The following is a 15,783-nucleotide window of genomic DNA, read 5'->3' on the forward strand; positions in this document are numbered from 1 at the left end:
TTTGTAGTTTTTTAAGGAACCTCCATACTGTTCTCCATAGTGGCTGTACCAATTCACATTCCCACCAGCAGTGCAAGAGTGTTCCCTTTTTTCCACACCCTCTCCAGCATTTATTGTTTCTAGATTTTTTGATGATGGCCATTCTGACTGGTGTGAGATGATATCTCATTGTAGTTTTGATTTGCATTTCTCTAATGAGTAAATATGTTGAGCATCCTTTCATGTGTTTGTTGGCTGTCTGTATATCTTCTGTGGAGAAATGTCTATTTAGGTCTTCTGCCCATTTTTGGATTGGGTTGTTTGTTTTTTTGCTATTGAGCTGCATGAGCTGCTTATAAATTTTGGAGATTAATCCTTTGTCAGTTGCTTCATTTGCAAATATTTTCTCCCATTCTGAGGGTTGTCTTTTGGTCTTGTTTATGGTTTCCTTTGCTGTGCAAAAGCTTTGAAGTTTCATTAGGTCCCATGTGTTTATTTTTGTCTTTATTTCCATTTCTCTAGGAGATGGGTCAAAAAGGATCTTGCTGTGATTTATGTCATAGAGTGTTCTGCCTATGTTTTCCTCTAGGAGTTTGATAGTGTCTGGCCTTACATTTAGGTCTTTAATCCATTTTGAGCTAATTTTTGTGTATGGTGTTAGGGAGTGATCTAATCTCATACTTTTACATGTCCCTGTCCAGTTTTCCCAGCACCACTTATTGAAGAGACTGTCCTTTCTCCACTGTACATTCCTGCCTCCTTTATCAAAGATAAGGTGACCATATGTCCGTGGGTTTATCTCTGGGCTTTCTATCCTGTTCCATTGATCTATCTTTCTGTTTTTGTGCCAGTACCATACTGTCTTGATTACTGTAGCTTTGTAGTATAGTCTGAAGTCAGGGAGCCTGATTCCTCCAGCTCCATTTTTCGTTCTCAAGATTGCTTTGGCTATTCGGGGTCTTTTGTGTTTCCATACAAATTGTGAAATTTTTTGTTCTAGTTCTGTGAAAAATGCCATTGGTAGTTTGATAGGTATTGCATTGAATCTGTAGATTGCTTTGGGTAGTAGAGTCATTTTCACAATGTTGATTCTTCCAATCCAAGAACATGGTATATCTCTCCATCTATTTGTATCATCTTTAATTTCTTTCATCAGTGTCTTATAATTTTCTGCATACAGGTCTTTTGTCTCCTTAGGTAGGTTTATTCCTAGATATTTTATTCTTTTTGTTGCAATGGTAAATGGGAGTGTTTCCTTGATTTCACTTTCAGATTTTTCATCATTAGTATATAGGAATGGCAGAGATTTCTGTGCATTAATTTTGTATCCTGCAACTTTACCAAATTCATTGATTAGCTCTAGTAGTTTTCTGGTAGCATCTTTAGGATTCTCTATGTATAGTATCATGTCATCTGCAAACAGTGACAGCTTTACTTCTTCTTTTCCCATTTGGATTCCTTTTATTTCCTTTTCTTCTCTGATTGCTGTGGCTAAAACTTCCAAAACTATGTTGAATAAGAGTGGTGAGAGTGGGCAACCTTGTCTTGTTCCTGATCTTAGTGGAAATGGTTTCAGTTTTTCACCATTGAGGACGATGCTGGCTGTGGGTTTGTCATATATGGCCTTTATTATGTTGAGGAAAGTTCCCTCTATGCCTACTTTCTGCAGGGTTTTTATCATAAATGGGTGTTGAATTTTGTCAAAAGCTTTCTCTGCATCTATTGAGATGATCATATGGTTTTTCTCCTTCAACTTGTTAATATGGTGTATCACATTGATTGATTTGCGTATATTGAAGAATCCTTGCATTCCTGGAATAAACCCCACTTGATCATGGTGTATGATCCTTTTAATGTGCTGTTGGATTCTGTTTGCTAGTATTTTGTTGAGGATTTTTGCATCTATGTTCATCAGTGATATTGGCCTGTAGTTTTCTTTCTTTGTGACATCCTTGTCTGGTTTTGGTATCAAGGTGATGGTGGCCTCGTAGAATGAGTTTGGGAGTGTTCCTCCCTCTGCTATATTTTGGAAGAGTTTGAGAAGGATAGGTGTTAGCTCTTCTCTAAATGCTTGATAGAATTCGCCTGTGAAGCCATCTGGTCCTGGGCTTTTGTTTGTTGGAAGATTTTTAATCACAGTTTCAATTTCAGTGCTTGTGATTGGTCTATTCATATTTTCTATTTCTTCCTGAGTCAGTCTTGGCAGGTTGTGCATTTCTAAGAATTTGTCCATTTCTTCCAGGTTGTCTATTTTATTGGCATAGAGTTGCTTATAGTAATCTCTCATGATCTTTTGTATTTCTGCAGTGTCAGTTGTTACTTCTCCTTTTTCATTTCTAATTCTATTGATTTGAGTCTTCTCCCTTTTTTTCTTGATGAGTCTGGCTAATGGTTTATCAATTTTGTTTATCTTCTCAAAGAACCAGCTTTTAGTTTTATTGATCTTTGCTATCGTTTCCTTCATTTCTTTTTCATTTATTTCTGATCTGATTTTTATGATTTCTTTCCTTCTGCTAACTTTGGGATGTTTTTGTTCTTCTTTCTCTAATTGCTTTAGGTGCAAGGTTAGGTTGTTTATTCGAGATATTTCCTGTTTCTTAAGGTGTGATTGTATTGCCATAAACTTCCCTCTTAGAACTGCTTTTGCTGCATCCCATAGGTTTTGGGTCGTCGTGTCTCCATTGTCATTTGTTTCTAGGTATTTTTTAATTTCCTCTTTGATTTCTTCAGTGATCACTTCGTTATTAAGTAGTGTATTGTTTAGCCTCCATGTGTTTGTATGTTTTACAGCTTTTTTCCTGTAATTGATATCTAGTCTCATAGCATTGTGGTCGGAAAAGATACTTGATACAATTTCAATTTTCTTAAATTTACCAAGGCTTGATTTGTGACCCAAGATATGATCTATCCTGGAGAATGTTCCATGAGCACTTGAGAAAAATGTGTATTCTGTTGTTTTTGGATGGAATGTCCTATAAATATCAATTAAGTCCATCTTGTTTAATGTATCATTTAAAGCTTGTGTTTCCTTATTTATTTTCATTTTGGATGACCTGTCCATTGGTGAAAGTGGGGTGTTAAAGTCCCCTACTATGATTGTGTTACTGTCGATTTCTCCTTTTATGGCTGTTAATATTTCCCTTATGTATTGAGGTGCTCCTATGTTGGGTGCATAAATATTTACAATTGTTATATCTTCTTCTTGGATTGATCCCTTGATCATTATGTAGTGTCCTTCTTTGTCTCTTCTAGTAGTCTTTATTTTAAAGTCTATTTTGTCTGATATGAGAATTGCTACTCCAGCTTTCTTTTGGTTTCCATTTGCATGGAATATCTTTTTCCATCCCCTTACTTTCAGTCTGTATGTATCTCTAGGTCTGAAGTGGGTCTCTTGTAGACAGCATATATATGGGTCTTGTTTTTGTATCCATTCAGCCAGTCTGTGTCTTTTGGTGGGAGCATTTAGTCCATTTACATTTAAGGTAATTATTGATATGTATGTTCCTATTCCCATTTTCTTAATTGTTTTGGGTTCATTATTGTAGTTCTTTTCCTTCTGTTGTGTTTCTTGCCTAGAGAAGTTCCTTTAGCATTTGTTGTAAAGCTGGTTTGGTGGTGCTGAACTCTCTCAGCTTTTGCTTGTCTGTAAAGGTTTTAATTTCTCCATCAAATCTGAATGAGATCCTTGCTGGGTAGAGTAATCTTGGTTGCAGGTTTTTCTCCTTCATCACTTTAAGTATGTCCTGCCACTCCCTTCTGGCTTGTAGAGTTTCTGCTGAGAGATCAGCTGTTATCCTGATGGGGATTCCCTTGTGTGTTATTTGTTGTTTTTGCCTTGCTGCTTTTAATATGATTTCTTTGTGTTTAATTTTTGACAGTTTGATTAATATGTGTCTTGGTGTATTTCTCCTTGGATTTATTCTGTATGGGACTCTCTGTGCCTCCTGGACTTGATTAACTATTTCCTTTCCCATATTAGGGAAGTTTTCAACTATAATCTCTTCAAATATTTTCTCAGTCCCTTTCTTTTTCTCTTCTTCTTCTGGAACCCCTATAATTCGAATGTTGGTGCGTTTAATGTTGTCCCAGAGGTCTCTGAGACTGTCCTCTGTTCTTTTCATTCTTTTTTCTTTATTTTGCTGTGCAGCAGTTATTTCCACTATTTTATCTTCCACCTCACTTATCCGTTCTTCTGCCTCAGTTATTCTGCTATTGATCCCATCTAGAGTATTTTTTATTTCATTTATTGTGTTTTTAATCGATGCTTGATTCGTCTTTAGTTCTTCTAGGTCCTTGTTAACTGTTTCTTGCATTTTGTCTATTCTATTTCCAAGATTTTGGATCATCTTTACCATCATTATTCTGAATTCTTTTTCAGATAGACTGCCTATTACCTCTTCATTTGTTAGGTCTGGTGGGTTTTTATCTTGCTCCTTCTCCTGCTGTGTGTTTTTCTGTCTTCTCATTTTGCTTATGTTACTGTGTTTGGGGTCTCCTCTTTGCAGGCTGCAGGTTTGTAGTTCCCGTTGTTTTTGGTGTCTGTCCCCAGTGGCTAAGGTTGGTTTAGTGGGTTGTGTAGGCTTCTTGGTGGAGGGGACTACTGCCTGTGTTCTGGTGGATGAGGCTGGATCTTGTCTTTCTGGTGGGCAGGTCCACGTCTGGTGGTGTGTTTTGGGGTGTTTGCGGACTTTTTATGATTTGAGGCAGCCTCTCTGCTAATGGGTGGTGTTGTGTTCCTGTCTTGCTAGTTGTTTGGCATAGGGTGTCCAGCACTGTAGCTTGCTGGTCGTTGAGTGAAGCTGGGTGCTGGTGTTGAGATGGAGATCTCTGGAAGATTTTCGCCGTTTGATATTATGTGGAGCTGGGAGGTCTCTTGTGGACCAGTGTCCTGAAGTTCGCTCTCCCACCTCAGAGGCACAGCACTGACTCCTGGCTCCTCAATTTGGGATGATTTGTTGTCTATTCATGTATTCCACAGATGCAGGGTACATGAAGTTGATTGTGGAGCTTTAATCCGCTGCTTCTGAGGCTGCTGGGAGAGGTTTCCCTTTCTCTTCTTTGTTCTCACAGCTCCTGGGTCTCAGCTTTGGATTTGGCCCCGCCTCTGCGTGTAGGTCGCCGGAGGGCGTCTGTTCTTCGCTCAGACAGGACAGGGTTAAAGGAGCAGCCTCTTCGGGGACTCTGGCTCACTCAGGCCGGGCGGGAGGGAGGGGCATGGAGTGCGGGGCGTGCCTGCGGCGGCAGAGGTCGGCGTGATGTTGCACCAGCCCGGGGCGCGCCGTGCGTTCTCCCAGGGAAGCCTTCCCTGGATCCCGGGATCCCGGCAGTGGCGGGCTGCACAGGCTCCCGGAAGGGCGGTGTGGACAGTGTCCTGCGCTCGCACACAGGCTTCTTGGCGGCGGCAGCAGCAGCCCCAGCGTCCCACGCCCGTCTCTGGGCTCCGCGCTTTCAGCCGCGACTCGCGCCCGTCTCTGGAGCTCCTTTACGCGGTGCTCTTAATCCCCTCTCCTCGCGCACCAGGAAACCAAGAGGGAAGAAAAAGTCTCCTGCCTCTTCGGCAGCTCCAGAGTTTTCCCAGACTCCCTCCCGGCTAGCTGTGGCACATTAGCCCCCTTCAGGCTGAGTTCTCGCCGCCAGCTGCAGTCCTCTCCCTGCGCTCTGACCGAAGCCCGAGCCTCAGCTCCAGCGCCGCCCGCCCTGGCGGGGGAGCAGACAAGCCTCTCGGGCTGGTGAGTGCCGCTCGGCACCGCTCCTCTCTGCGGGAATCTCTCTGCTTTGCCCTACCCAGGTATGTGGGGAGTTTCTTGCCTTTTGGGAGGTCTGGGGTCTTCTGCCAGCGTTCAGTAGTTGTTCTGTAGGAGTTGTTGCACGTGTAGCTGTATTTGTGGTGTATCTGTGGGGAGGAAGGTGATCTCCGCGTCTTACTCTCTATATAACATTCTTAACATGACAATATTACAGAAAATGGAGAGCAAATTAGTGGTTATCAGAGGGTTAAGATAAGCAGAAGTACAAGGAGAGTGAGCAGGAGTTGGGTGTGGCCATAAAAAGGCAACATGAGAAATTATCCTCATTGAAATATTCTCTATATTGATTGCATTGATATAAATATGGTGGTTGTGATGCTGCACTGCAGTCTTATGAGATGTTCCCATTGGAGGGAACTAGATAAAGGGAGCACAGGATTTTCCTATATTATTTCTTATATATGCACGTGACTCTATAACTATCTCAAAATAAAAAGTTTAATTAAAAAGATTTACCACAGAAGACATGCCTGTCTTAGATATTTTACCACATAATTATCTAAACATAATTTTGTGGCTGAAAGTTTCTACTTCAGGCACCCAAAGTAGGCATACTGAGTGTTCACTGTGTCTCTATCACTCTTCTAGGCCTGTATATTGATTGACTGATTCATTCATTCTTTAATAATATATTTATTGAGTATCACGGTACGCCAGATGCATTCCTGGGCACTGAAAATAAGGGTGAACTGCACAAAGGAAAATCCCTATTCTCATGGAGCATGCATTGTAATGAGGACAGATCCACAGATAATGATACATATAACAGAGAAAAGCAAAGCAAGAAAGAGGCATAGAAAATTCTAGCTGGGAGGAGTTTTAATCATAAATAAGTTAGATCCTCTTTGAAGAGGTGGTATTTGAGGCTAAATTTCAAAAGATGAAGGAAGAGACACATACATTACTAGGGAAGAGAATGCTGGGTTGAAAAAGGACCTTATGGACCATTAAAATGACTGTGGATTTTATTCTTTATGATTTGGGAGATTCAGTAAATTTGTAATGAACAAATCCTTCTCCATCTGAAGAGATTACTGCAAGGTTTTAGGAAAATGGCCAAAAAAAATAACTGTTTTCAGAGTCAATTTATGTTGCTTCCTACTCTAAATTTAGCAGAGTTCCCAATTTTCCATAATATTGTATTCAAATTTCTGCTACAACTATACAAAGCAGAGTAAGGTCCACCTGAGTTATTCGATCTCACCTCCTATACTCTTTTCAATACAACACCGTCTAGTCAGGCTTCCATCTCAGCCTTGACCCCTTGTATTACATTCCTTTGTGCTACTATGTGTTTTCCCTTGCTGTGTCTTGGAATTTCTATTTACTCCCCTCTATCTATCTCACCATTTTCATGAATAGCGATGGGGCCACAGAGTGGCTTACCATAAGTGCTTTAGCATACCCATAATCTTCAGGTCTACCTAACCTCCTCCATCTAAGATTGCTCAAATAAAAAGAAGAATGTTCTTTGATATGTACAACTGACATTTTCTCATAGCATATTGAGGAACAACAAAAAAGAATAATTAGTAAACTTAGCTATTTTATTGATCTATATCAGGTAAATCTAAGTAAACATTAGTATACCTGACTATGAAATTCAAGTTCCAAAACCATATCATCATCTTCTAATTAGGTTACTGAGTCTAAACTTCTATAAAGCAATTCCAAAGCTATCAATAAGCAACATCCAGTTCCTATTCCACTTCTTCAATAGGGCCTTCCATAAAATGTATTTCTCCTGAATTCCTATTTGATTCAATATTCAGTCCACACAACTGACATATTTATGTAGGTTTGTGTTTAATTGCTTTATATTTATTAGATACGTCTTTACAATAATGGTGGAGTTATTTGGACCTGCAGAGCCGAAATCACCAATGCCATTTGGGATTCAAACTTGAGTCTTGAACCCCAAGCACAAAGCCTGGACTCAGTAAGCATTACATGAGTATATACTGGTCAAATGTCCACCATACCACAAGTATAAAGGATACTTTGCACCTGATGTTCACTCTTAAGGAAAGTATTATATTTAATAATTAAGTCTGTATGAAATATATTTTGTAAAGCATTTGAACTTCAATTAAAGTAGCAATGCTAATAGCTATTTCTCTCTGATCCATGACAGGCAACTATAATGGCTTCTGTGCTTTCTACAATCACTGACTGGTAAGTAGAATGTGCCAATTCACTTGCTTAAGAACGAACAGGATCACACAGTTTTCCTGCACGTTTGACTTCTCATCTCGACTGAGGAGAGCAATGTCACTGGGATGCAGACAAAGGAAAAAGTAAACTTCTTTTGAATCAGCACATTAATTTCCAACCTTGAGAAAACTGTTACCATCCACATCCACTCTATTAAATGGTACTTAAGAATGGTCTAGGGCCTCCCTGGTGGCGCAAGTGGTTGAGAGTCCGCCTGCCGATGCAGGGGATACGGGTTCGTGCCCCGGTCTGGGAGGATCCCATATGCCGCGGAGCGGCTGGGCCCGTGAGCCATGGCCGCTGAGCCTGCGCGTCCGGAGCCTGCGCGTCCGGAGCCTGTGCTCCGCGACGGGGGAGGCCACAACAGTGAGAGGCCCGCATACCGCAAAAAAAAAAAAAAAAAAAAAGAATGGTCTAAATTCTTATGAATGGTATATCTTATTTTTTTTTTAAAGCTGGTAAATGGAAGTTAGATTTTGTCATAATCACAGTTCACCCGGTAATCTCTACACTGCTCACAGAGGCCCACAAAACAGGGATCCAAATAAAGTACATAACAAATACATTTCTTAAATAATTCTTAGGGGAATGGTGGTCATGGCTTTGTAGAAGAGGCTTGAGAGTTTACATATATGCTATTAAACAGTACACAGTGATTTGAAAGAACCAAGAGTAGAGGGGGGAAAAACAGGGATATTAAACACACTCCCATTCAGTGCTGATCCATTAATATATTTGCAAGCTCAGTGGACTTCCAGTGGGTCCATCTAGGTGGCTAATACCTCCTATTGAACAAAAATCTAATAAAGAAATCACTGCTGAAAAGAACACCCCTAAAAACCACAACTGCGTATTTCACTTTCCCTCAATTAAGTTTTGGGCATCCAAGGGATATAGCTTATTTTCCTCTTTTGATTCTAAATTACTGGACTTGGAAGAGCTTTGAATAAATCCAAACTGTAAAATTATCTTCCAGAAAAAAAGAACAAATTTTCAAACTCAATATTAAATCACCATATTTAATAAGATTTGAAAATAATATGGAGAAGTGCATGCATTTTGAACTAATTTGAGATTTTAAAAGTTAAGTCTTGTATGCACTTGAACTTGCTATAATATTTTTATTGGTACATATAATATACTTGGACAGAAAATGCTATTAAAATTACCAGGTTTGGGGGCTTTCATCTGTATTTGCCCTATTCTGACGTGTTTGACTGAGACAATGGAACCAGTTTAGACACAGAACACTAATCTCCTCAAAAATTCCATCATCCATGATGCATGTTTAACTGTGCCCAATATGACCAACTTTACACTGAGAAAAATACCCAATAATCCCTGGAAGGAATGTTAAGGTCAGACACTAGGCAGTAAGGGAGAGAGCCAAATTTGATTTTACTTCATGTCAAAAGTAAGTACAGAGTCAGTGACTCAGAGCTGACTTTACACTGTGACTAATCTTAGACCACCATAAATTAGAAGTTTGCAACAGCTATAAAACTGCTTCCATTCTGAACAATGAATCTCCAGTTCTTACTAATGTCTTATCAACAAACAATTCATGTGAACCCAGATAAAAGCAAACTATTTACCTAAAAAAATTGTAATCATAATTACAATTACATGCTAGATCTGAAAATTAATTTTAAAGATAAACAAATTATTTAAGTATTTGTAAAGCAGCAGTTAATACTCATGTTTCATATGAATGACTCTCCTTAATTGAAAAAACTTTTACATTTGCCTGGGAGAAAATATCTATAATTTTGCCTGATGAAAGTGTGGAAATAATACATTGCAGTGGAGTAACACCCTTATGAAAAACTATGAATTTCATGAGAAAACAATTCATTTCTTTCTTTTACAAAAATTTGAGTGCCTAGAATGCCCAAGCCTCTTTGTTATGAACTGTGAGTAAAATAAAGACAAATAAGACATAGCCCCACAAGCAAAGAGTATACAGTGGAATAGAATGGTTCTCAAATTTCAGCACTGTCTCACCTCACATGCCTTGTTTAAAGGAAGATTTGTGAGTTTTATTTTCCAAACTCTGATTCCACAGGTCTAGAGAAGGGCCTCGGGGATGTTCCTTCTGATGCAGGGAGAGTCAGCAGTCCAAACTTTGAGCAACATTTGTCTTCAGTAGTAAGGGAGCACATAATACATGGTACAATATGCCTAATACCTTCCTAATCCATTGGTTTAGAATTCCTTCAGTCTCCATTCATGCGATCTTTTAATCCTGACTTAAAATCTAATTCAAATCCTTAGTTAAAGGATTTTTTTTTTTAACAAATACCTGTCCTTAAGTTCAGGTGGCTCTACATCAAGTGTATATACTTTGATTATGCATCTCTGTTCTACTAATTAAACTTCTGCTTCATTCCTGTGACTGCACAGTCACCTTGAATACAAGGTGACTATCATCATCAATAATAATGAGTCCTCTGCCTTGTTCTCTGAGTTCCAAACCTCTCATTTATCTCAGAATTACTGTCTTGTCTTTCGTTGCCAGTTCTCTAGGACTCAGCTCCCGTCCAATGATCAAGACCATTTCACCTGGTACTAGACCACCCTGATGCAGACCACCTGCCTGCATTTGAACATATTTCCTTCTCAGACTCTGTATAGCAATGATCTGCTGCCCACCCACTGGGGAAACACCTGCTACCCCTTTCTGGACCTCTCTGACACTGTTTGCCTGTCCTCACTGCTACGTATCACCTGCCATCAAAATTCCTGGGTAATCTAGTCCAGTAATTCAGAAAATTTACAGAGAATCATCAGAGAGATGCTTAAAACTACAGATTCTTGGGCTTCATCTCTTGAGGCTATGATTCAGCCAAGTCTAGGGTGAAGTCTAGGAATCTGTAGTTTTAATGCTTAGTATGTCATTGAAGACTTAAACACACAGTCACACACATACACACACACACACACTTAAGCTGGGCTTTTAAGAATAAAGTTTTGTGTGACGTAGAAAGGGAACAGGACAATCTGATGGTGAAAAGTATTGAGTACCTTTAAAGAAGAGAATCTAATCAATTATTAGTCCATAGCAGTTGCTTAATAAATGTCTTTTGAAATGAATACATGAAATCTAATGTGCTGAATAAATAAAGTTTGGCTACAGGTATCAGTTATATGAAGAGATGCAGTGGAGAAACAAAAGAATGAAAAGCTAGACAGAAGTCAAATCTAACTGGTGATGAATTCTGGGGTATATTTTGTACACGATGAGAATAAGTAAAACATTTGGAGTATTCTGGGCCATCTCTTATACATAGTACCTTTCATTATCACCTCTATGCTTCAGATACCTAAATCTCCATGTCTACTTCTTACCCCTCAGGTAATAAAATTCAACAGCCAACACATAAATGCTCTAAATTGTATGTTAGAGCCAATTCAATCAAAATAAGTGGGTGGAAAGATGGTACTGACAGGCAGGCTGAATGAGTATGGGTGATAATGGCCCTTTGGGTATTACTATAGGAAGCAACAAGTCTGATATAAAATGGGGGCAGTCAAGTTGAAGAAGGGGCGAATGGCAGAGCCATGGCGGAGACTGAATTGATAAGCTCTGATTACATGTAGGAGAGATGGGAGGAAGAATCACGTAAGAATATGAGGCTTGATCCCCAACTGATTATAAAGAACAGGTATAGAAAAGTGAGGAAGAGAAGGAGAATTCATGTTACATAAATTCCACTTTGAATATGTTTAGGGTTGATATACCAACCAGGTCCTCAGCTGAAATTTTCTAACAATTTGCGTGGCTGTTGGTGTGTGTTTGTGTGCAAGAGACAGAGAAAGAAGATAAAATGCAGGAGAAAGTAGATTAAATTGATGGAGTTATGTTCTAGAGGAAAACACGAGTTTGAAACAAAAATGAGCAGTTAGATTCCTGAAAAGAGGAAGGCAATGACAAGGCAATTCCCAAGGGAGGCTACCCTGAGAGCATAAAGATATTGGTAAATTTTGAAGGAAGGCAAATCAATTATCTTTGACGCTATTAGTAAAATGAATAATAACATCAAAGATGGATGATAGTGGGGGTAGACCATGTTCAGAGTAAGAGCAGAATTTTCTTATGGAAAATTGATTAAGTGTAAACAGGGATGTAGAGTAGACTGTGGAGCAATTGGGAGAGTTAAAGAATAGCTGAACAAGATAGAACCATTTACATTTTCTCCAGCACTATTCATCAGCCAGCATCCAGTGAAAACAAACAGTGGGGTCCTTTCAGAGTTGGGAATCTCCTGGAAGATGAGTTACAGTGACACGCCTTGTGATGTAAGGAGCAAGAAATAGTTGTTGCAACGCGTCCATTCCAGATGAATAGGTAAGACACTGAAGTCTCAAGAAATGTTGCCTTGAAAGGATGAGAAGAAAAAGATGCTAAAATCAGAGAACGTACACCATGTCTTGAAGTTCTGTGGTTTATAGCCTCAAAGATAGAAAAGTAGAGTAAAACTGGGTGATGCTGATTTCAAAAGGAGGAAAGGGTTAAAAGATATTTCAGAGATAAGGATCGAGAGGTGCCAGAGGTAAACAATTATGTCAATACCTACAGTTCCCACTAGGGAGGACCTCCAGGGAAGTGGTGTTATTGGGAAGGAATCAGGTTTTCATTTATATGAAGAGGTACAATATTAGAGAAGGTAGAAGATGAAAGAGATTACGACATAGGGTGGATCACTGTTAGGGAGAGTAAGAGTTTTCCTCTTTAAAGACTAGAGCTTAGTGACCTAGATATTTTTATTCCAATAATACAAAAGATGAAGGCTGGTATAAAGAGAAGGAAGTAGATGAAAGTGAGTCTGACACTGCAACTTTGGAATTCAGGGAAGCATCAAGAATGCCATAAATCAATTTAAAAAAAGATATATATATGTGTGTGTATATATATATATGTTACATATTCGTTCCCTATTTTAAATTACAATAAAGCATAGTTCAGTAAGTTTGGTGTTTGTATAATAAGAAATAGATATTTGTAAAAACACAATGAAGCAGATTTTCTCTTTTTTCCTCCTTTGAGCCTCCCATTGCTATGGAGGTGGTTCAATGGACCACACAGCTGGTCCTCAGGTAACATGTGGGATAAAAAAGTATGTGTTACATTTTTTAATATTTCTTTTAAAGTTTTAGACAAATGTGCTATTGTGTTTCAGGTTAGTTCTCTCTTTCAGGTAAATTACATGCTTCGGATCAGTTACCTGTTTCACGTTAGTTACCTGTTTCGGGTAGCGTGCTGATGTTGCATGCACTTTCATCACCTTCACCAGCTGAGGTTGAAGCTCTTATTTTAAAGACATACGAGGTATTGGCGAGAAGTTTCATGAAAGTATACATGTGATCTTGCGGAGAGATTTTTGTAGCATTCCTTTCAACTGTTATCATATAATGTGTAATTATTCCGTTTGCCTTTTTGGGTGGGTCCCACTTCACTAAAGCTGACTGCCAGCTAGTCGCCATACACTGTACGTTCTGTACAACATCTGGAACTTAAGAGATAAGCAAATGCCCAAAGTTAAAATTTATACATATGTAGTAGATAAATGATTTCATTATGCGATTGCTAGATAAAGTCATGTTTAGGAGTAGAGACAGAATAAAAATTTAACATATCAACCTTTCAATGTGCGCTCAAAAAATTCTTAACATGGGCTGAATCAAATGGCGGTTGGCCCATTTTCTATGTTACCATATTAATCCTTACAATACTGAATCCATCACTGAATATTCTCCTAGGCTCAAGCAGCAATCACACCCTCAGATCCTCAGTAGCAACTACGTAGCCAGCCTCAAGCTCAGGCAGTGGTTGAAGCCTGCCCTCTTTACCTCTTAATGGGAAGGAGCAGTCTTAGCCATACTTTATGATGGAACTTTTTAATGCAAAACGTAGATGTAGGTGCCTCACTGAAGTGGGTACTTCTCAGGGAAATGTCTGATTATATAATGCCCCCTAACGTTAGCATAGCTTTTTTTGTCACGCTAAAAAGAGGAAGCTATAAAGAAAATTTGCATATAGTCAATTTGTGGATTACAAACAGCAAGTAGTGAAAAGAAACAACTTGTCATTGTGCAAAACATAGTTATTTAAAGAATGTTCAAGTAATCTTTGACTTGCCTACAGTTCTCTCCTGTGGCGTTAATTTCTATCTTTACAAACGCTTCTTCCTCTGTAAGATAAAGGCATCAAAACTAAAGGAGAATAACTTAGGGGGGGTGTGGCACTTAAAATGAAAGAAAAGACAATTCCTCGGCTGATCCAGGGCTCTGGCAGTTAAATATGTTTAATTATTTGCTTTCTTATTTTCAAAAACATATACTAATACCAATAAATGAAAAAGAGACAGTTGATAATTTACTTTAGATTATAAATCTGGATTTTGTGAACATCTATTTCACTGACTCTCCAAACTTAAAAACAATTAATTAGCCAGCTGATAACACTTCAAGTTGAGAATTTTATTTAACCAATCAGGGCATAGGATTTTGTGGAATTATTTTATTTTACTGGTAAAAAATTTTTTATTGGTTTACATATTACTGTCTACAAGATTAGCCTTGATTTTTATCAATCTAATATGTGTATAAATAGTTAAAATGTTTTTTTTCTTTATGGGTTTAGCCTTTTTCTATAGTATCACTCAGTTATGTTATGCATTTCCTACAGTCACGTCCAGTTTGCACTAGAGGTCAGACGCTGACGTTCCAGTTCAGTTTCTTCACTAATTTTCTCAGCCCTTTTCATCTAATCTGCCTGAATCATGGCTTCCTCATCTGAAGTATGGGAACAGGGGCAACCGTAATGTTTTTTTAGTATTTGTGTGTCCAACACTCTAATAAGTGCTTCATATGGATCTTTTCAAATATTTTTCCCAACAACCTTCTGGGTGGCTACAGCTAATGTGTTTTTCTTTTCAGTTAAAGATACAGAGGCTCAGAGGAAGCACGTGCCTTTGCCAGGGTTATACAACTAGCAAGTCGCAGAGCTTGGATTCCAATCCAGACACTGACTGCAGAGCATGAACTCTTATCCACTATAAGTACTACTTATTTAGCCTGTCTTATAGGCATGCCATGAAAATAGTATCAGGTATTCATAAATTAATGTAAAATGGTTAATTTATCAGTGAGTGGTCTCCAATTTCAATTTAGAGATTCACTAAAACAAAAAGAAATGCACCGAGAGGTACAGGGAAGAAATGACTAGAGCAGGATCTTGCGCTTATTCAATAATCATTGACCAAAAAGAAAAAAAAAGAGTGAGGAAGAGTTGCCTTTAAAAACATGGTCCAGGGCTTCCCTGGTGGCGCAGTGGCTGAGAGTCCGCCTGCCGATGCAGGGGACACGGGTTCGTGCCCCGGTCCGGGAGGATCCCACATGCCGTGGAGCGGCTGGGCCCGTGGGCCGTGGCCGCTGAGCCTGCACGTCCGGAGTCTGTGCTCCGCAACGGGAGAAGCCACAGCAGTGAGAGGCCCGCGAACCGCAAAAAAAAAAAAAAAAAAAAAAAAAAAAAAAAAAAATATATATATATATATATATATATATATATATATAGTCCAGTTGAGAGAAGGAAAAGTATTAAATCATTAAATCAGTTATAAATTAAAACTATTCAGTACACAGCTGAGTTATGACATGTAGGTGATGCACAGGTAAGTTGTTTAATTAGAGCAATGGTATTTCAGTCTTCATAATCCCCTCCACATGTCACAAATGGACTATGGGAAAGTAAAAGCTTACATACTGACTAGTGCTCTTCAAA

The 15,783-nt window shown here is 38.9% G+C and overlaps 1 protein-coding gene across 1 annotated transcript in view; it reads right to left on the reverse strand.

Moving 5' to 3' along the window:
* PTPRQ (protein tyrosine phosphatase receptor type Q) overlaps window positions 1–15,783 on the reverse strand; it is a 208,795-nt gene that overhangs the window by 117,638 nt on the left and 75,374 nt on the right. Inside the window, exon 25 of the mRNA XM_060113113.1 lies at window positions 13,244–13,513. Within this exon, the coding sequence (XP_059969096.1) occupies window positions 13,244–13,513 (270 nt within the window). The remainder of the gene's footprint in view (window positions 1–13,243; window positions 13,514–15,783) is intronic.

This window comes from Mesoplodon densirostris, chromosome 11 (assembly GCF_025265405.1).
Source record: "Mesoplodon densirostris isolate mMesDen1 chromosome 11, mMesDen1 primary haplotype, whole genome shotgun sequence".
Lineage (NCBI taxonomy): Eukaryota > Metazoa > Chordata > Mammalia > Artiodactyla > Ziphiidae > Mesoplodon > Mesoplodon densirostris.